Raw genomic sequence first — 22,156 nt, forward strand, 5'->3', positions numbered from 1 at the left:
GTGTCGAATGGGATGGTTAAGGCTTTACATTTATCATCATGTGCTAAATTCCATAATTTGATTTGCAGTCTCACTGATTGGTTTTGCTTGATTGACCTTTTTGGTATTCTTAATATGCTAACTCCTCCCGTACCTCCTTCAACCGTTTATACTTGACCTAGTTCCTCCATTGGCTTTGAAGATTATGGCAGGTGCATTTGAGCCCATGTAGCTCATTGTTAAAATTGTTGTTAACAGATTTGAATTTTGGCTTTGGCCCTCTGGTTTGAAGAGGGGCATGTCTGTCCACAGTGGATGAAATGTTGACAGAACTTCTCCTGCCAGGTTTTGAGAACAGAATCACTCAGGAAGTTTCTCATTTGAGTTGTAGGCTGTTTCAAACACCCCAGTGCTTACTATTTTCAAGTGCTGGCTGTGGTTATGAGGTTTAGTAATTATGGGGTGGGTTGAAACTACAGGTTTGTTAGGCCCAGGGAGATAAAAGAGGGCCTCACCGTGTTATTGGAGTATTGACATGACATTAGTTTTTAATGTGGATGAAGACTAGATCGAACATGTGAGCAACTTTACGGTTTGGGCTAACCACTACCTGAGCAAAACTAAACCCATGCCCATTTTCAAGGAAGTCAGATTCTGGTTTTGATTCTGATCTGCTGGCCCCTTGATTAAAGTCACCAAACATTTGTCTTTTCTGGACGCTCATTATCAAATCAAGAGATTCCTCCAGGAACTGTGGGACATTAATATATCACTCCAACAGTGTAAAAGCTGTGTAGATACATACTCCAATATTGACGATTTTTTTGTATTAAAGCATAATAGAGGGTGCAAGTAGTTTGTTAAAAACCAATTTAAAGAGTAGAATCAGGAGCATTATAGAAGATTCTGAGGTGATTAGCAGATGTGTATGTCCTGAGCCACAGTAATAGAGGGGAAGCGGCCTCCTGTAGCTGTTAGCAGCATGACCAGGATGTATGATGCAGGATGCAATGCTCAGTCCCTGGATTTGTTTCATGCTGCGGGGTGAAGGACAGGTGTGATTCAAACGTGCAGGTGGAGATGATATCTAGGAGGGCATCAGCAAGACCTTGTGAGGATCTCTGCAAAACCGGAGTCTACAATCTTTGCGATAACCTAAGGAGAGGGAGCGGAGAGGACTGATCAGCAAGTAGATCTCCCGCCCTCTTAACCCCTTCAGGAAGAGGGTTTGGAGTGCGTAGCATAGCCTGACAGAGGCATGGGACACAGGCACAACAGTGCGGCGCAAGAGGAAAACAGTGCATTTCTGCCTTGTTCCCCCACATGTTTATGGTACATAAAGAAGAACAAGAAGAGTCAATTAACTGAATTTTCCCATTAAGGTTTGAACAGAGGCTTAAGGGAAACATGTCAGGCGGAAAAGCTTCTTCTAGCAGAACATCACTGGCCCTAGAAACATGCGCCAAATGGCCTCCTTATCATCTACAGAAAGCCTCACTTCAAGCCCTGCGTTAAGACTTCTACAACTAGGGAGCAAATGTGTCTCATACAAAGAAGAAATAAAAGGTCTTTGGTTATCCCATATAGAGGCTTTTTACTGAGTTCACTATTATATACAACAGTATACAACAGTATCGAATATACATATAGAGATTAAGCTGAAAATAAGAGTGGGATTCTCAAACTCCTAAAATAGTATGAACTAGAAGTGCATGGAATACGTTTTTTGCCCTCAATGGAGGTCTTCTGAAGGAGGAAAAATACAAACAACATTCCTGTGATCATCACAGATCCAGACAGGGTTGGAAGAGCTACTTCCATGCAGAAGGAGAAAAGGTACAAAGAGAGGTCAGTCTTCTCGCCTTGTGTCCGTAACTCTCCTGAGGAAGAAGGGGCTCCAAGTCCTGCTGAAATACTTATTCCAGCAATAAGTGAACCAAATGTCATTTCTGTGGCACGAAGAGGAATTGTTTAGTTAGTCTTGGATAGGGCTTTTAATCTTTAAATGCCTCAGGTAGGGAGCATGTAAATAGGAGAGGGGACAAGGGTCGATTTTTGCAGGCAAAGCAGTTGAAGAGTCACTGCATTTGTTCTGCCATTTGCTGCTTACTACATCCTTAGCTTCCGGGTACACTTTGGGTGCATGGTTGGTTTCTCTTTTCTCATCTTTAATTTGTTATTGGGATGCTGTCTGGCCTCTTGATGGTCTAGAGATGGATATCTGTCAGACTCATTTAGCCTTCCGAAGCACTCGTCATTAGATTCTGCCGGTGTTTCATTGACGTGTCACTTAAACTGCATTATTTGTGCTTGTGCAGCAAATAGTGTGGGGCCAGCCTCTCGCAGTATCCTGAACCTTTGCTGCAGTAAGTCTTATGCATGGTGCAGAGGCTTTCATTTTGACTGGGTATCAACAAATGGATTTTGAGATGGTTTCATGTGAATATAGTTTCAAGCTTAGCCTGGCCACTTGATTTTTACACTCAATGTACGGTTTAATTTTTAAGAGATTATTGTGGCTGAATAGTCCAAGCATGCTGTTAGCAATGCCCTTGCCTACCCAACTCTGTGCTGCGCTTTGAAGCGATACAGGATTTTACATAGCACTAAAAGTTGGACAGTGTGCCTTTGGGCACTATATTGGTTTGTGCTATGAGCAAGAGGGTTGGTTCAAAAGCTACAACCAATGCCTTCGCTATTTGTTTGCAAATTGGGGTGTTTCCAGGAAACTGGACTAAACTGCACTTTTGGGCACCAGTATTTATTTGGTTCAATTAGAGGACATTTCCTTAAGGTAGGATAAAACTTGGTCAAAATCGAATGAAACATGGTCCAAACATTGTATGATATTTGCGTTCTGCCCTGATTTCTTGCCCATGTATATACTTATCTGACTGTTATCAGTGCACACATACGTGTTGTTGATCCATAATCTGTGCTAGTGACTGCATGTAGAGTGGACAGTAGCAGTGAGTGGGAGCATTTGTGTTGTTCACCTCACCTTGCTCTTGAATGCTCTAACTAATCCGATTCTTATTTGTTGCCTGGGGTTCTGGAAGAAAAGTTTGATTCTTTTGACTCCAGTTCTTGAAGTATACATCTGCTTTTCCAGCTCCTCAAATGAGTGTCAATAATTATGGGCTAGTCTGAGAACAATACAGTTCCTCCTTTCATTGATCGGAAGCTTGGTTAATCATTATGTAGTGGACGTAGTTAAGTTTATTCCTGGGATTATCTTATTTCTCTTTGAAGGATTTTGCTCAGCGCTGGGGGATTAGAGATTGAAAGGTAGGTGGTTGAGGATTCTTGGTTCCACAATGAGTTCATTTTAAAGAGCGGTGACGAAAGCATGTTCCTCAGATTCTGGGACTGTTCTCCTCCATACGAATACATTCACCTGTTCTGTGATGTCGGGTGAGGGCGAAGAGGAAAAATGACATGACCCAAGGAGCTGGGTAGGGTTGAACAAATAGGCTGGACACCTTAACTTTCTACAACAGATATTTCGCCTCCTCCTCCTCCTCTTCTACGTGTACTAAAGTCAGTAGCCTTAGTTGAATGAAAAAAGGAAGAAATACAAAATTGAGAAGCACACAGGCAATTAAATTAGGTTGAAACCAATTAGCACATTGATTACCTACACAAAAGATGCTGTGATGTGAGGTTTCGTTTGCAAAGAGTAATATCCTCAAAGTACTGCAGTGCATTGTCTCAACTGTTTGCAAACTCTGATAATAGTATAGAGCTCAGAACTGTTGTAATGGAGTTCACAGTTCTCAAACCTATCTCTTGGGGAGTAATAGTTGGCTCCTTGTCTATGCTATAAACAGACACATTAAATATAATTGACATAATCTTATTTTTAAATTATTTTGCTTGTGTTGTATTATATGCCATATCTTTTGAGACTTCAATCCCATTGTTTTGGGTCTAGACACGGGCTTATTCTACCAACCTATTTCCTTTCAAGGGTGAATGTTCTGGTAAAAGGTCCATAAAGAGTTAACAATCCTTTCAATAAAGAACACAGACTATACATTTACATGCTAACTTGTTTCTGTTGTTGTTAGAACTTACCATGGCTTTTTCTTGACACAGTTGTGAGTTTAATTCCTTCATTTACTCTTGCATTTCTAACTTTTGCTTGTGTGATCATTTTTTTTCCGATGATGACAAAAGAGTAGTCTTGAGCATAGTCTGTCAGCCTCATTTTAAATCAATGTGTTTTTGAGATAGATTTTGAATTTGTTAGCTATTTAAACACTCGAGCAGGAAGCGTCCGACTCCTGTTAATTGTATTTGAATTATTTAATGAAATGTGATTGCTGGATGACGAGCTTGATTTTTTTTCCGCTGCCATCTTCAATTGTGTGAATTGGTCCAAACGCACAACTTTTGCACCATGGGAAAAAATCTAAAAATATCCATGGAAATCTGAGATGACCCATTCTAGGCCTCAAAGGGTAGTAGACCGATACTTGGAGTTTTAGACAATGTAGTCAAAGGCATGGAAAACTGTACAAAAAAGTGAGAAAAGCACAGTTAGCAGACGGTATCTGAGCTAACAAGTTTCAGGGATTTCACACAGACAAAATAATAATTGAATAGTTATACTAGACATCATTTAAATCAAGATTGAAGGACAGAAAAAGTGTGGGTAGATGAAGAGAGGCACATTTTTGACATTGGGCTACAATAAAACTCAGTAAAAAGGATAAAGTCATCAGGCATGTGGCTGGCTGCAGAGTCTCTTTGGGTGCACGGGTGGTTAGCCATAGTAGACCAGGCACAACATACAACAACTCTGTGCTTCGCAAGGGTTAGAAACTTTAGGGGTGTGGGCCCTTGTGCATGTGAAATAAAAAACAAAAGCCTCGAAATTCACTGGAGGACACAGTTAAGATGTTGGTGTGGTTATGAAGCAAAACCTAAAAATCACTGAAGCTGTCCAGTTATGGTTATCTTTGGAAACCGTAATTTGCCTTCCAGTGCACTGCCATAGATCTAACACATGATGTGAAAGATGACTTTATCTTTGAAATCCATGAGATCGCTGCTGACATCCTTTTGCTGTTAGGGAAAAGGTGATTCATATGAAAGAGCCAATGGAAGCTCCTCCGCTAAGGCGGAGGAGCATCTTCCCACTGCTCTTTGAGCAAGAAAAAGAAAATTATAATAACATAGTTATCATTTTATGTTTTGCAGGCTCGTGGCTAGTTTAGGGCGGGGCGGGTCTGGAGGCACAGAGGGAGGAGTGGTTTGCACACTCTAAGTGGGCATGACTGCTTGGCCAGCCGTCCTGGCCCGGCCAAACGGTCATGCACACTTTGAAGGTTCCCTACCAGGCTGCATTACACAGCCTTGTTTGCAACATGTCCAGGTCCCCATCTGACCTAGGGGAGCCAATTGCAACGCTGCAGGGCAGCGTTGTGATTAGCTATGGGAATCCTGGGTGCTTCCTGGTTCCAGAGAACCGGAGGAGGGATGCGGACGAGGTAAGTGTTTGTTTTTTTAATTTATTTTGTGTACCCCCGTCGCTCCTCCCCAACTCTCCCCCCCAACTCCCCCCCCACCACTCTACCCTCATTTCATGCCAGCCACTACTTCTAAGAGCATGTTTTGTCTCCTGCAGAACGGGTCTAGGGTCCACATGTGGTCCTGGTGCAGGCCCTGGCCAGCCTAAAGCATTTTACTAATGACGTGGAAATAATTGTCCTGTGCACAGAGTAGTAATAAATAAGTGAATATCCTTTGCTGCACTTGCTCTAAATAACCAGTTACTGGGATACGTTTATGTTTAGTGAGTTAGCATACATATTATAAGATTAGTTGTGCCCTCCCATGCTCTTTCTTTAATGGAGGAATCCTGTCTGTATCCCTTATTTGTTCTGAAATGTTTTATCAGACCACTTACTGGTGTATAGCCCGTTTCATCACTTATTCCCTCATTCGGTATGTGTGTCTTTGTGTATAGTTTATGCTCGATATGCCGTGTGTATGTACACATATATATATATATATATGTGTGTGTGTGTGTGTGTGTGTGTGTGTATATATATATTTGTGTGTGTTTGTAGGGTAAGTATTTTCAATTTGCTTAATAGTACTGTTTTCATGTAAAATTGTTTTCCTACTGATTATTCCCCATGACAAAAATGACTTAGTTGGTGCACTTGTTCACACTTTCTGCACTATTAATGACAGGTTGAGTGTAAATTAGGTGCTCAAGTTAATATGAATAGTTCATGCCTGAATGTGTGCAACAGGCAAAAGGTTTGTACTTTTTGGTGGTCACCTTAACTGCAGCGCACATGTGGGGATTACACGTTTGTGAATCCTATTTTCAGGTCGAAACATGAATTGCACCTGGAAATAGTTTAGCGATTCTGCACAAATATTCATCAGTCTAGAGTTTTTTAATATTTAGTTTGAGAGAATAAAACTATTTTAAATTGCAAAAAGACGCCACTGTATGATAATGGTACCCATTTCTATTTTCCAGGTTAATGCCAATGAACTTACAAACGGTGTAATTAATGCTGCCTTTATGCTCCTTTTTAAAGATGCTATTAGACTGTTCGCAGCATATAATGAAGGAATAATAAACTTGTTAGGTAAGTGTAACGTTTTACCAATTTGATTCTTAAATACCATGTATTCCCTGAATGAAAAATTGACCTCTTCCTTCACTTGTTTTATTTCGATTATTGGTGGTGTCGATATTTACCCAAACATTTTCTCCCACATTTTTTTTTTTTTTTTTTTTTTAAACCGTTTATTACATGTTAAAAAAAAGTTACAAGTAGGGGCCTACAACCATCCGGCCGGCCGCTAGGGTGGCAGAAGCATATGACATACCTACAGTAAGAGTCTCTTGGCGGTGCAGATCGGTAAATCAGGAGATAGCAATAGCGCAGGTCCCATAACTCCAAGCCCACAATACGGTTTCCTTTTTTCAAAACAGAACAACACAAAAAACCACACCCGCAAGGCAACCCGCCATCCAAAGTGACGGCACGTGCTCCTTAAGTGGGGGATCCCAACCAGCAGCCAAACTCTGAAGAGGGGAGTGGGAATAGATCAGGGACAGGGGAACCACATGCCCGCGGCTGGGGGAGGGGGTCAGCTAGGGGGACGGAGCTGGTGAGGCGGCCGGTAGCAGTGGCGGCTCACAAATACCCCCGCGATAGGCGTTCCAGGGGCCCCAGATTTTCACCCACGCCCCAGGCTTACCCCTCGCCACATACACTACCTTTTCACGAAACATACACCAATCCATATGTTCTTTCCAGGCCAACACCGCTGGGGGCCACCGGGATCCCCACAATTGAGCAATGTCGCGCTTAGCTATCATGTATCCCAGAGTCACCCACCGCGTCTGCGGGACCGAATAGTCATTTGGTTCCCACACATTCAGCAAGCATCTCCTCGCTTCAGGCAACAGCGCAACACGCGTCACCACACGCAGGACCTCATGCACACCACGCCAGAATCGCTCCACCTGTGGGCATTCCCACAGAATATGCATGAAAGTTGCCAAAGCACCACAGCCACGCTTACACAATCCATCACCAACAAAGCCCATACGTAGAAGCCTTGGCCCCGTCACGTAAACCCGGTGGAGGATCTTAAGCTGGACGAAGCGAAGGCGAGCCGGGATGGCCACCTCCTTCGGAGAGGCCACCGCGGAAATCCAGTCCTCGTCGTCCAGTTCCAGCCCGTCGGCAACCCAGGCCTCGCGGAGACTAGTCAGCAGGCACGATCTGTCGTTGATCAGTTTTTTATATATAAGGGAGATTGTGCTGTCTGGGACATGGCCATCCAGCACTCTGTCCTCCAGGGGGGAAGACTCCGGAATGGACGCGACATCAGGGAAGACGGAGCCCAGCGCGTGGCGGACTTGTAAGTACCGAAAGTACTCACTGCCTTGCAGCTGAAATTCCGTCCGCAGCGTCTCAAAAGTTTTGAATCCACCCCTTGTCCAGAGGTCTCCCACTGTGCTGATTCCGATCGTGTCCCACTTCTCGAAGCCCTTCGATGTCCACAGGGAGCCCAACCTCTCAGACGCATATAGCGGTGTCGCCCGGGTCAAACGGTCCTTCCACCCCATCGCTGCATTAGCCGCGTGCCAGACACGCACCATGACACGCGTCGGTCCCGTCAGACGGGAGTCGGGCGCGCCAGAGTAGAGCGCTCGATTGTAGTCGCCACCGGGCAGGAGCATCTTGTCCATTTCAAATGCCGGGTTCAGGGCGGGCCCGTAAAGGCCATGATTAATCGCAGCTAGCTGGGAGGCCCAGTAATACCGTTTAATGTCCGGGAGGGCAACCCCCCCATCGTACCACGGGAGCGTCAATTTAGCCAGAGCAATACGCGGCCTCCCGTCCCAGAACAGGCGCCGCTGCAAGCTCTCCACCTCACGGAAGTAGCGCGCCGGAACCAAGTCCATAGTGTTCTGAAGCGCATACAGAAAGCGCGGCAAGGACATCATCTTAAACAAGGCCGCTCGGCCAAGCGGCGAAAGCGGAAGACGCCGCCAGCGCGCAACGTCCTCCCGCAAGCGCTGGAGGGGGGGTAGCAAATTCCGCTCGTAGCGGGCCTCCGGGTCTAGAGTAATATATATACCCAGGTACCGGAACCCCTGGGAGGCAATCTGGATCGGGCAGTCCCGTGGTAGGGCCGGAGCCTCCCCGGAGAGCACATACACGCAGGATTTCGCCCAGTTGATGACAAGGCCTGAGTTACGACCGAAGGAGCGCAAAACATCAACCAGGACAATCAGCGAGTTACGCGGGGAGGCGAGATACAAAAGGATATCATCGGCGTAGAGGGACACGCGGTCCTCATGCTCGGGGGTCCAGCGGAGACCACGGATGGAGGGGTGCCACCGCAGCCACTCCGCCAAGGGCTCCAAGGCCAATGCAAACAGGAGCGGTGACAAGGGGCAACCCTGACGCGTGCCCCGCCCCAGCGCGAAGGGGGCCGAGACTCGCCCATTCACCACCACCTGCGCCAATGGGCCCGAATACAACAATTTGACCCAGCTAATGAATCCCGGTCCAAATCCAAATTTCGCCAGCATCGCCCAGATGTATGGCCATTCAAGCGTGTCAAACGCCATGGTGGCGTCTAAGGACGCCAAGATGGCCGGCTCCCGCACAAACGGGACACGCGCGAACACCCCATGCAAGCGTCGCAGATTAAGAGCCGTGTTGCGATGGGGTATAAAGCCAGATTGGTCTTGGTGGACCAAATCGCCCACCACGCCAACCAGCCGGTTGGCCAGTACCTTGGCGAGGATTTTGGGCTCCGCGTTCAAGAGCGAGATAGGCCTATAGGATGTAACCCGCTCACGGGGCCTCCCCTCCTTGTGGATCACCACGATTGTGGCCAGACGCTGGTCCGGCGGGAGGGAACCCTGCGAGCGGGCCGCCAGGAACATGGCGCGCAGGTAGGGCGCCAGTACATCCGGTCGCAGCTTGTAAAGCTCGATGGGGATACCATTGGGGCCCATGGCCTTGCCGGATGCGACCGAGCGAATAGCCAGGGCAATTTCGTCCGAGGTGGGAGGAGCGTCCAACAAATCCCTGTCCTCCACCGTAAGGGAGGGCAGCGCGATGTCCCGAAGCAGGGCATGGGAATCTTCCTCCGAGCAGGGAGAAACCGGGGAGTACACCTCGCGGAAGTAATCCGCGAAGCAGGAGACAATGGCTTCCGGCTCGGTGACAGGCACACCATCCATCCCCTCAATCAAAGGAACCACACGACTCGCTCTCTCCCTCTTGTCCAACCACGCAATCAATTTACCAGCCTTATCACCCACATCATACAGTCGCCCCTGTTGCTCTCTACTGAGGCCCCTGGCCCCCTCCGTGACGAGGGCCCTATAGGCCGCCTGCTTGAGGTGCAGAACATGCAACTTGGCGTCTGTTACCCCGCTCCCCAGGTCACCCTCCAGTTCCGCAATTTCGGCCTCCACCCGGGTTACCTCCTCCCGCTCGCGCCTCCGGGCATGGGAGATAGAGGAGAGGGCCTCCCCTCTGAGAACTACCTTAAAAGCCTCCCACAGGGAGATGGCCGAAGGGACAGACCCCACATTCTCATCAAAGTATCGCTGTAAGGATTTGATCAAGTCGGCACGAATAGTGGGGTCACGCAAGTACCAAGCATTGATTGGAGCCACCCTGCCCTCCCCCCTAGGGAAGACATCGAAATGTAACAGTACTGGGGAGTGATCTGAAATGCCCCGCGCCAGATGGCACACCTCTCCCACCCTCCCAGCATAGGCCGCCGGGACAAGGATGTAATCAAGCCGCGATAGGCTACCATGGGCACCCGAGTGGAAGGTGTATTGCCGCTGCGCGGGATGCTTTAGTCGCCAGCAATCCACCAGGCCCAAAGTATCTAAAAGGCCGGACAGCCAGGCCTGTGCCCGGGGGAGGTCCCTAGGGGGATGGCGATCCATAGACCCAGAAACTACCGCATTAAAGTCCCCCCCAACCACCAGCAGGCCACCCGGGAGGTCCAGGAGGAGGCGCCCCAAATCCGCAAATGTAGTAGATTGTAACCCAGGCGGGACGTACACTGATATAAAAACAAACACTCTACCCTCCATTCTACCCACCAGAACAGTGTAGCGTCCCCTCTCATCATGGCGCACCTCATCAATCTCCAACGGGAGCGAGTTCTTAATCATGATACCCACCCCCCGCGAGCCCGAGGTGAAGCCCGAGTGGGCCACCAAACGATAGCCTCGCCGATTCATGGCATGAAAGGAGTTACCTATAAGGTGTGTCTCCTGCAGGAAGATAACATCTGGTGAGATACGTTTCAGGTACTGCAGGACCACACCACGCTTAATCCTGTCCCCCAGGCCGTTAACATTCCATGACAACACAGTCAAATCCCTACCCCCCATCATACGTAGAAGCAATCCGTCGTCCCCCACAGAGCATCTCGAGAGCAACAATACAGTAAAGGGCTTGCCTTGCGGTGCAAACAAACAACACACCCCCCCCCACCCCCCCATCCCAACAGAACTCCCCCCTCCCTGCACCCCTGCATGAGCCCAGACAGCCCCCCCAAAGTGCAGTGTGCCCGTCGCCCCATAGATGAAAACTAACTAGTCCCCCAGAGGAGGAGGGAAGCCCCCAACAGACCCCACACGACCTCCATCGGAGGGGAACCTAAACGATCAGTAAATGGTAAAGGAATGTTGTCCAGAGCAAGGCCTATTCTTCACCCCTCAGTTCTGATCCGGCGGGCCCTCCCCGCCAACCGCACCCCCCCCACCCCCTCGGCCCCGATCTCCAGGCAGAGTGTCCAACCAGTCCCCAGCCGCCTCGGGTCGGTCCAAAAAGTGCGTGCGCCCATCCACCTCCACCCGTAGCTTAGCTGGAAAAAGCATTGAGTACTTAAGGTTCAGGTCCCGTAAGCGACGTTTAACTCCGAGAAAACTCAATCTCAGTTTTTGGACCGCCGGAGTAAAGTCTGGGTAGAAATGCACATCCATGTTATCAAGCTTGACCGGTCCCTGTTGCCTGGAGGTCTGCAGGATAGCGTCTCTGTCCCGAAAATTAAAAATCCGGGCAATGAGAGGCCGCGGCGGGGCACCGGCCTTAGGTCTGCCCCCAGGGACCCGGTGAGCACGTTCCACCGCAAAAAGCTTACTCAGCCCCCGGGGCTGGAGATGGGTAAGGATCAATTCTTCCACAAAAAGATCTGCCGCCTCCGCCTCTCATCCCTCAGGCACTCCCACAATGCGAACGTTATTCCTCCGGGCCCGACCCTCGGAATCCTCCAGTCGCCGGTCCATCAGGGCGCTCGCCTGGCCAAGCCGGCGCACCTCCTTTTGGAGGGCCACCACGTCCGTCGTGAGGCTCGTTGTGGTGTGGGCCAGGGAATCGACCCGGTCGTTGGTTTTGGACAAGTCAGCCCTCACAAGGCTAACATCCACCAGGACCGAGTCTATCTTTTGCGCTAGGGTGTCGAAGCGCTGGTCCACCGAGGCCTTCATCTCTGCGATGGCGCCCATGACGTCCCGGAGGGTCAGATCCACCGGTTGAGCAGATGCCTCCGTTGGGCCCGCCGGGGATGTGCGCGATGTCTCCGGAGATCCCTTCTGGAGGGTGTAGCGGTCCATACTGTTGGATTGAGGCGCCGGGCCGCGGCGGGTCGTCTTCACCTTCGCCCGGTCGCCATCTTGTTTGGTGGACATGCCTGCTCTCCCACCGTCGTGCCAATCTCCTCGAAAGGGCCGATAAACCAGTTCACGGGTTCCGGGGGGGGGGAGGGCAACCACTGGGCCGCTGGACGACTCGCGGCCGGCGGGTCAGCCGGGCACCTGGACACGGCCACACCACCGCACCCCGCTCCGCAACCCTACCTCGCTTGAGGGCAAGGAGAGCGCAAAAGCGAAAGTGAAAGCACGGGATACGCGAGTCGCCCAGCCCTGCCCGCCGCTGTTGTTCGCTTTGTCCCCGGATCGCCCCACTACTCCAATCCGGGGGGCCAGCGCGGAGAAGGCCGCAACCTTCAATCGGTGCTCCCACCGGTGTCCGGGGTCCGATTCAAAAAAGGAAAACGGATGGCGCCTCAGCTCGGGTTCACCGATGCAGTCCCCTCAACAAGGACAGGATATGGCCAGGATTAATTCAGGAGGTCGTGGTGGTCCTCGGGAGCCTCGCACCTACGCGGCCATCTTGGTTGCGCGCTAGGCTCCTCCCCCCATTTTCTCCCACATTGATTTGAATTGATCCACTCTATCATATTTCTTCTGTATTTCAAGTAAAGAACAATAACAGAATAGACTGTGCCCACACATAACATGCCCAGGACCCAGGCACGCCTCCATTTATTTTCTCCCCAGTGAAAATGTACCTTGGTTCCCAGTTAGTCTCTCCCACTGATTCACTATCCTGAAATCTCTGATTATGGGAGCAAACTCCAGGACAAAGGCTTTCTGGCTGTGCCCACACTTTTCAGTCATAATATGGCTGCATCACACTTGTCCTTCGCAAGTTCATTTGCATGCAAAATTTGCTCTTGTGGCACACGGTATCACAAGCAGATACTCTGTCATGACCGTCATATACCAGCCGCGAGGTTACATACCACCATCCTCGGATGAAATGCTGCCACTGGCATTGTACCTACTTGACTGACAGCTAGCCAAACTGTTGGCCTACTCACCAAGACACCAGACTGGACAATGCTTTGACTAGACACTTAAGGCTCCAGGCCCCTGTTTTCAAGTCAAAAGTAGAAAGCAAAGTCATAGACATTTCATTTCTGGTACTAAACGTTTTGGGTAGGCAATCAATGCTACACAAGAAAATACGCGCACAACCTGACCATTTATTCATTCATTTATACAAATTCATGGCTTTGGCAGCTTTGTATCACATTTTATTGAGTATGTTCAAAGCCCCAGGCCTTTTGAAAGCCATACATGGACAACAAAGTCCATTCAACCCAAACATGCATGAGACAGTTCATGCAGGAGGATGGAGGCAGGTACCCCAAGGAACATGGATTAAAGCAGTTTGATTCTTTTTTTCCTGTGTAGCCTGAAGAGTGCGACGCACACCTGATTTTTCTCCCTTGCGTTTAATCAGTCTGTACCCAGTGTTTTTGCCTGTTGGATTGCCACGGTTGAGCCCTGTTCTGAATTACCCTTGCCATTTGTCATTTTGTCCAATGGAGTTTTATCACAAATTCCCCACAGTTCCTTCCTGTTTCTTAACTCTGTTATCAAAAGCTTGTTCTGAACTTGCTGTGCAATCCTAACCATGTCTGCTGGGAACTGTGGTCAATATGAGTGATAAAACTGTCCAAATATGATTGTCAACTGTTAGATGACTGCTCTAAATCTGATACCAGCGTCCAGCCTGCTTTGAATTGTTCCTTTCTCTTTAAGATTGTTTCGTCCACCCTCCTGCTTTTCACATCCCTGATATAGAGAGTTAGTCCTCTTACGGGTCTATAGGCATGATGCCTGTGATGAATCCCTCTAAGGAGTTTGGCCTAACTTCGTTATACGTTGTGCATACTTTCCTTCCTCGCTCTCCCATCTGTTGTTGCATGTCCCCAGTGCCTCTTTCTGGCAACGGCTCTTAAGTGCTCAATGGAATAAATATGCGAGTGGACCCTTCTCCTGAGAGACTAGGATTCAGCAGCTGGAGCCGATGTTTAATGGGCCTGGAAGCCCTGAGCCTATCTAGCTTCGACTGCAGGCTGCAGCCCCAGTGCTTGATTTGAAAATTAATGAGTGCTGGTGCCCAAAGCTCTGCTCAGAAGCCCGCGGCCGGTGCAAGTAAATGTAGGTGCGTCTAATACCACGGCTGGTGAGTCATAAATCCACCCAATGGCTCTTTAATCCACCACTATACTCTCCCTGCCCCTTTATGTCACTGTTGCGAGTTCCTGCTTTCTACATTTGTGACGGTTACCTTATATCTCTTCCTCCTTCTTTCCTCTTTTTTTGTTTCCCTGTCTTGCTCTCTGCAAATGGATGATGCGGAAAGATAAGTGCCGGTCCCCAAAAATGAGGGCCAGTGAACCCCACCGGATCAAATTAAGCACTGCAACAGCCCACTTGAGCTTTGAAGCAAGAAAAGGCAGATAATGGAGAAAGGAGGAGGAAGAGAAGAATAGGAAAACAATAGTTAAAATAAGGAAAAGGGTATACAACCTATAAGGGTGAGCTAAAGAGACTGAGTGTATGGTGGTAGAAATAAAAGGCCTGAAGTGGAATCTAGAATAGCTATTCTTGGTATTCGGAACCCAGACATTCAGCAGTACAGTGGAGGACTCATAAAGAAAACATAGACCCCTGAACTGATTTATTTATTTTCTACAAATGAAGCACATAATGACACATGCAGTCTGGCTCCACGTGTTCTACTGTTCAGACGTGGGCTCATGAAAAGGCTGTATTCCAAACACATACATGTATTGTAGCAGTTGTTTTTTTATAATTGTTTAATTGCTGATTTGATTTATTGTGAGTGGTAAAGTGTGCATTTATTTTTAAATATGAGCAGTGGTTGGTTTTCCACAATTGGGAGTGATGTAACATGTTATCCTAAAAGCAACTTTGAAACTAGTAATGACAGAAAACAATGGTCCATTTAATGTACTCTAAAAAAACACAGCGCAATCTGGGGTATATTGGACTTTATTTTATACTATCAAGGGAGAAGCCTACTTGTGTAGGAACATGTTAGAATTATGTTTGAATATCTGCGAAGATCAATCAATCAATCAGGAATTTATATAGCGCACTAATCCCCCATGAGGGTCTCAAGGCGCTGGGGGAGGGGTTTCGGGCAGCTCTGAGGCCATCCAGCCGAAGAGCCAAGTCTTGAGGACCTTTCTGAAGGCTTACAGTGTTGGGCTTTGTCTGATGCTGAGGGGGAGTTTGTGCCAGGTCTTGGCTACGATGTAGGATTTGCCTCCCATTCTGGCACTGCGGATGCATGGGATTTCGTCCAGGGCTAGGTCGGCAGAACTGAGGTTTCTCTTTGGGGCGTGGAAGTAGATTCTTTCGTTGAGGTATTGGGGTCCGGTGTTGTGGAGGGCTTTGTAGGCGTGTGTGAGCAGCTCACTCTTTGACGGGGAGCCAGTGCAGGTCTCGGTGTGATGTGGTTGTGTCATGGGATGCTGAGAACGAGTCTAGCTGCAGAGTTATGGACAGTCTGGAGTTTGTGAAGGAGAGATTTGTTGATTCCGGCATAGAGGGTGTTCCCATAGTCCAGCTTGCTGGTGATGAGTGCGTGGATGACAGTCTTTCTGGATTCAGGGGGATCCATTTGACGGTCTTGCGGAGTATGCAGAGGGTGTTGAAGCATGTGGAGTATATGGCGTTGAACAGTCGGTTCATGGTGAGAGAGGAGTCGAGTATGATGCCGAGGTTGCGGACATGGTTTGTGGGGGTGGGAGGGTTTCTGAGGGCGGGTGTCGTCCCACCCAGTGGGGGTGGGTCCAAGGACGAGGACTTCCGTTTTCTCCGAGTTGCGCTTCAGGCAGCGTCTGCTCATCCAGGATGCGACGTCCCTCATTCCTTCATGGAAACTGTGCCTGGTAGTGTCGGGTTCCTTGGGGAGGGAGAGGATGAGCTGGGTGTCATCGGCGTAGGATACTATACTGAGTCGATGAGACAATGGTTGCGAGGGCGGCCATGTAGATATTGAACAGTGTGGGGCTAAGGGCGGATCCTTGGGTTACTCCGCATCTGATCTCTGTGGGTTTGGAGAGGATGGGCGGGAGTGTTATTCTTTGTGTTCTGCCATAGAGGAAGGAGCGGATCCAGTCTAAGGTGGTTTCCTGCATGCCGGTGTCGTGGAGTCTGGCGGCTAGTGTGCAGTGGGAGACAGTGCCGAAAGCTGCTGAGAGGTCTAGTAGGATGAGGGCTCCAGTGTGGCCTTGATCGAGGAGTGCACGGATGTCATCTGTGGCTCCTAGGAGGGCGGTCTCGGTTCTGTGGTTGCTGCGGAATCCGGATTGGGATGAGTCAAGGATGTTGTTGCATTCTATGAAGTGCCTTAGCTGGGTGTTGATGATTTTCTCGGTGACTTTGGCGGTGAAGGGGAAGAGAGAGATGTAGTTCTTGAGGTCCGTCTGGTCAACAGAGGGCTTCTTGAAGAGAGGTTTGACTTTGGCGCGTTTCCAGTCATCGGGGAACGTGCATGATTCGAGGGTGCAGTTGATTGTCCGTTGTAGTTCCGGAGCAATGATGGAAGCGGCTCTGTGGAAGATGTGTGGCTGGCAAGGGTTAATGGATGCTCCGGAGTGGATGCTCTTCATAGTCTTTGTGGTGCCTTCTGTGGTGACAGGGGTCCAGGTGAGCAGAGTCGGCAGGGTGGCATCGCTGGTGGATGGTGTTGGGTCGGTGCTTTGGTCTTGGTCATCGAAGTTGTCGTAGAGTGTTCTGATCTTGTGGTGGAAGAAGGAGCTGAGTTTGTTGCAGAGGTCCTGGGAGGGAGGGGACGTAGGAGGTTTCGCTGTGGGGTCTGGTGAATTTTTGTATAATGTTGAAGAGTTCCTTGGAGTTGTGGGAGTTGGAGAGAATTCTGACCTGAATGAAGTTTCTCTTAGTAGATCTGATGAGTTGGTGGTGTGCCGTCGTGGCGTTCCTGTAGACGGTGCATGCGTCTGGTGTTTTGCTATTCCTCCATGCTTTCTCTAGTCGTCTGCACGAGCGCTTGGATTCTTGTAGGTCCACAGTGAACCAGGTGGCTTTCGTGTTGTGTTGTCTGCTGAGTTCTGGAGGGGGGCGAGCCTGTTTGTGCAGTCGGCGATCCATTGGTGGAGGTCGTTTGCTGCGGAGTTGGTGTCGGTCGTAGTGGGGGGAGGAGTGCGGCTGAGGGCGGAGTTGAGGTGTTCGGTAATCTTGCTCCAGTTTCTGCGCGGGCGTGGAATTGGGTGGTGTGCGTTGGGTTTCGAGAAGAAGTGGACACAGTGATGGTCCGTCCAGAGAGGTTACCTGGTGTGAGAAGCACAACAGGGGGGAAGATAGAATTCACACTATCTAAGAGAAGGACCCCGAGTCAATAGTCAAAAGGAGGCAGAGGTATTTATTAATCAAGGTCCAGTTCAGAAAACGAAGAATAGATGAACACTGAAATAATAGACTGTCTCCACTTCTGGGGTCTCGTAGGATTCTGGTCCGGTGCTCGCCTTGTCATCAGGGAGGTTCCAGACGTAACGGGGCTGGGTTTCAGCGACGACTCTTGTGGTGCCACACTTCTCCTGAAGTGTGGCGGGGCGGAGAGCGATCCCGTGGGCCTCCAGGCTTCCCCTCGTTCTGGAGCGGCTTGACAGCGGGGCTTCCTCCCGGGTCCTTCGTCGGCGATACGTCCACCTTTGCTTCCTCCGGCTGGTCAGTGAAGTCTTCGGTATTCCTTCGGGGCGGTTTCTTCTCTCCTTCCGGCGTCGCGCTGAGATCCTCCGAACGGCGCTCTAAGAACTCCCCCAAGACATCCGATTGGCTGACGAGTAGTGACGTCAGAGGCGGGGACACCTCCTCCGGGAAATCCTGTTCCAGCTTAAAGGGGTCGTGACCGTCCTGTATACGGGGCGGAAAGGAATAGGGATTAAAGTCACTCGGTTCGTGGCAGGCAGGGACTCCCTGACACATCCTTCCCCCGGGATTTCCCCGATCGGGGGAAAAAGGAAACCGGGAGAGAAAATCAGCGTTTCCTTGGTCCCGACCTTTCCGGTGGCGAACCTCAATCTGGAAGGGTTGTAGAGCCAGGAACCAGCGGAGGATGCGCTCGTTATGACCTCGGTTCCTCTGGAGCCACGTCAATGGGGCATGGCCAGTGTATAACACAAAGGGCCGTCCCTCCAGATAGTAACGGAGTTTGTCCACACCCCAACGGACTGCCAGGCACTCCTTCTCAATAGTGGAGTACGCCACTTCCCTAGGGAACAGTTTCCGACTGATGAAGACAATAGGCCGTTCCAACCCCTCCGGATCCGCCTGAGAGAGGACCGCCCCAATACCAACTCCTGAGGCATCGGTCTGGAGGATGAAGGGTTTGGAGAAGTCAGGAGATGTTAACACGGGTGCCGAGGTCAGTACTGTTTTTAGGGCCTGGAATGCTTTGGTTTCCCTGGGAGTAGGTGCCGGTAACCTAGGTGATACCTGTGTTTTCTTTAAGAGGTCAGTGAGAGGACCGGCTAAGTCAGCAAACTGGGCAATAAATCTCCTATAATAACCCACCAAGCCTAAGAACGCCCGTAGATCTCTTTTGGTTTTGGGATACGGGAGTTCTAAGATAGCCTTCACCTTTTCGACTTGTGGTTCGATTTTCCCATCTCCTAGGACATACCCTAGATAGTTCACTTTCCTGAAGGCTACTCTGGTTTTCTTGGCGTTTATGTGAAAGCCTGATGACCTCAAACTGCAGAGTATGTTTTCCAAATGGACCCGATGTTCCACCCAGGTCTTGCTATATACAACAATATCATCCAGGTATGCGGAGGAATATTGAGTGTGAGGGGCTAACACGGTGTCCATAGCTCTCTGAAACGTTGCCGGAGCCCCGTGGAGGCCGAATGGGAGGACCGTGAAGTGAAAATGGCCAGAAGGTGTAGAAAATGCAGTTTTCTCTTGGTCTGTGGGATTAAGAGGAATTTGCCAGTATCCCTTGGTGAGGTCTATAGTGGTGATATAATGAGCCTCCCCAAGACGTTCTAGCAACTCGTCCACGCGCGGAAGGGGATACGCGTCCTGTTTAGACACCCTGTTTACCGCTCTGAAGTCGATACAAAATCGAATGCTGCCGTCTGGTTTGGGGACGAGTACAACCGGAGAACACCAGTTGCTGTGAGAGGGCACTATCACACCAGAGCGCAACATCTGGTTGACCTCGTCCTGGAAGGCCTGTCTTCTGGCTTCAGGGATTCGGTAGGGTTTTTGTTTGACGACGGTTCCAGGAGAGGTTGTAATGGAATGCATGGCTATATTTGTTTTACCAGGTTGGTCTGAAAAGACGTCAGGAAACCTGAGAAGAAGGGACAACACGTCTTCTCGTTGTACATTCGTGAGGTCGGGATTAATGGGGGTGTCATGTACGGTGTGATTGGCAATGGTAAGGGTATGGACGGTGTGGGGAGGTTTTCCCAACCACCGTTTTAGCAAGTTTATGTGACACATTTGCGTCTTGTTACTTTTGACTTGCAATATGTAGGTCGTCTTACCGATTTTTCGCACGATCTTGAAAGGGCCCTTCCATTCTTTTCTTAGTTTGTGAGTCGACGAGGGCAACAACACCAGTGCCCACTCGCCGACGTCCAACTCTCTCCACTTCTTGCCCCTGTCATAAAACGTCTTTTGTTTCGTCTGGGCAATGGCCAGGTGTTCATGTGCCATAGTTCTCAGTTTATGTAACCTGGTCTGGAGTTGTCGGGTGTAATCCAATAAGGCTTCTGCCTCCTGTACTCCTTCCCTTTCCCAGCTCTCCTTGGTGATCTCTAAGAGGGTTCTTGGGGTTCTGCCAAACAACAATTCAAATGGGGAGGTGCCAAGACTGGCTTGTTTTTGGCTCCGAAGGACAAAAAGAGCCAGGGGTAGTAACTGATCCCAATTTTTACCATCCCCAGACAGAAGTTTCTTGAGGGTGAGCTTTAGGCTGCCGTTATACCGCTCTACCAATCCATCCGTCTGGGGATGATGAACCGATGTTTTGATATGAGTGATATCGAGTTGTTTACAGACTTGAGTCATTAAGCGGGAGACAAAAGGAGTCCCCTGGTCTGTGATGATTTCGCGAGGAAAACCCATCCGAGCGAAGACCTCGACGAGTTTTTGGGCGATGGCTGTTGACGTAGCGGCCCGGAGGGGAAAGGCCTCCGGGTATCTGGTCGCATAATCAACTAGGACTAACGCATATAAATGGCCCCTAGCCGATTTAGGCAAGGGACCGATAAGGTCCATGCCTATCCGATCAAACGGTTTACCGATGATAGGCAAAGGATTGAGAGGTATCGGCGGTGGGACGTAAGGATTTTTTCGTTGGCATATCTGACATTCTTGGCAATAACGTTGAATTTGGGCATATACGCCCGGCCAAAAGAAATGTTGCAGAATAGCTTGTCCTGTTTTCTCTACACCCGAGTGCCCCGCAAGTAAATGTGCATGTGCAAAAAACAATATTTGATCCCTGAAGGCAAGCGGTACCAGGAGTTGAGGTGTAGAGTCTGATTTGGCCATCCTATACAATAAGCCATGTCTCTCGATAAAGGTGGGATAGGTCACAGGATCTTGACTTGAACGGGCTACCTGCCAAGCGTTAGTAAGGGAGGCATCGTTGAGTTGTGCGGCCCTAAAATGAGTGTCCCTGGCCCAGGGTTCAGAGGCAAGAAGAGAAGTATGAGGGACACTGTGTACGGCATCAGACATGAGGGTGACAAAGCCTGGATTGTCTGTCCCTATGATCACAGGTTCGGGTAATGCAGGAACAACCCCAACGACTACTTAGGTTCTGGTGCCAGCGCTAGTGCAAAGGGTGACACGGGCTATGGGATACTCTTGTACATCCCCATGTACGCATTTTATGCGGACTATTTTCCCTGTTACGAGGCAGGAGGGGGGGACCAAGTCTTTCCTAACTACGGAATGTCTACACCCTGAGTCGAGTAATGCCCGAACCACCCTCCCATAAATGGTTACACTCACATAAAAGATCGGACCGGTTTCTCCGGCATACAGAAGGGAATGGGGGGCATAGCTCACATCCATAGGCTCTTCTTCCTTTTCCTTTCTTCGTCGGCAATACCTGGCTATGTGGCCCCACTCCCCACAATCATAGCATTGAGGACCGGAAGTGGGTGGAAAGTCCGGTTTCGGTAGACGTGGTCGGTGGGGTTCCATTGGGGGCTTTGTATATTTTTTTTCTGGCTTCCCCGGGATGCTTTTATTGGTTCTTTCTGTGTCTCTTACAGGTGGCCGTCCCTGGGCTCTTGCATACGATGTGGCCATTTCTATGGCATGTTCAAGCGTTAGGCCAGCATGCTGCCTTAACCAGCGTTGAGTTCCATAAGGTAGCGCTTCCAAAAATTGCTCCAGGTATATCTTATTCATTACTTCCTCTAGATTGCCCTCCTGTGGCTTGAGCCAAAGGTCGGCAGCAGCTTTTAATTTATAGAAAAGGGTTTTTGGAAGGTCGCTGGGAGTGCCGCGTTCTTGGCGGAATTTGAGTCTATGTGTCTCTTCATCCACCCCTAGTCGATCGAGGACATACTGCTTTACCAGGGCATACCCTGACGTACCGTCTTGATTGATCGTTTGATATGCGGCTTGCGCCTCCCCTGTTAGAAGAGGGGCAAGATAAAAAGGCCACCTTTCACCGGGCCAAGAGCTTGCCCTAGCGGCTCTCTCAAAGTTCAGAAAGAAAGCCACTGGATCATCCCCCGGAGTGAATTTCTGTAGAGGGACCACTGTTCCTGGGAGAGGGGCACTCGTTCTCCCTTGACCTAACGCGGCCATGAGCTGGTTTTGACCTTCTGCCAGCTTCACTAGGCTGTTAGCTTGGGTTTGTATGGCCGAGGAGAAGGCCGTACGGTCTGCCTCGGCTTGAGTGGAGGTCTGTCCTATCGCCCACTCGAGTTTATCCTGTCCCTCTTTCATTTGTTGAATGAGGAGTTCCATCTCGTATCGGTGGAGGGTCAC

General features: G+C 49.5%; 1 protein-coding gene across 13 annotated transcripts in view; it reads left to right on the plus strand.

Annotated features, from left to right (window-relative positions):
* The window catches only part of PICALM (phosphatidylinositol binding clathrin assembly protein), a 592,332-nt gene that overhangs the window by 289,182 nt on the left and 280,994 nt on the right, over positions 1-22,156 (plus strand). For all 13 annotated transcript variants that reach the window (XM_085623164.1, XM_085623165.1, XM_085623155.1 and 10 more), the window contains exon 6: positions 6,482-6,593. In XM_085623164.1, coding sequence (XP_085479290.1) covers positions 6,482-6,593 — 112 coding nt within the window. The remainder of the gene's footprint in view (positions 1-6,481; positions 6,594-22,156) is intronic.

Source organism: Triturus cristatus, chromosome 8 (assembly GCF_964204655.1).
Source record: "Triturus cristatus chromosome 8, aTriCri1.1, whole genome shotgun sequence".
Taxonomy (NCBI): domain Eukaryota; kingdom Metazoa; phylum Chordata; class Amphibia; order Caudata; family Salamandridae; genus Triturus; species Triturus cristatus.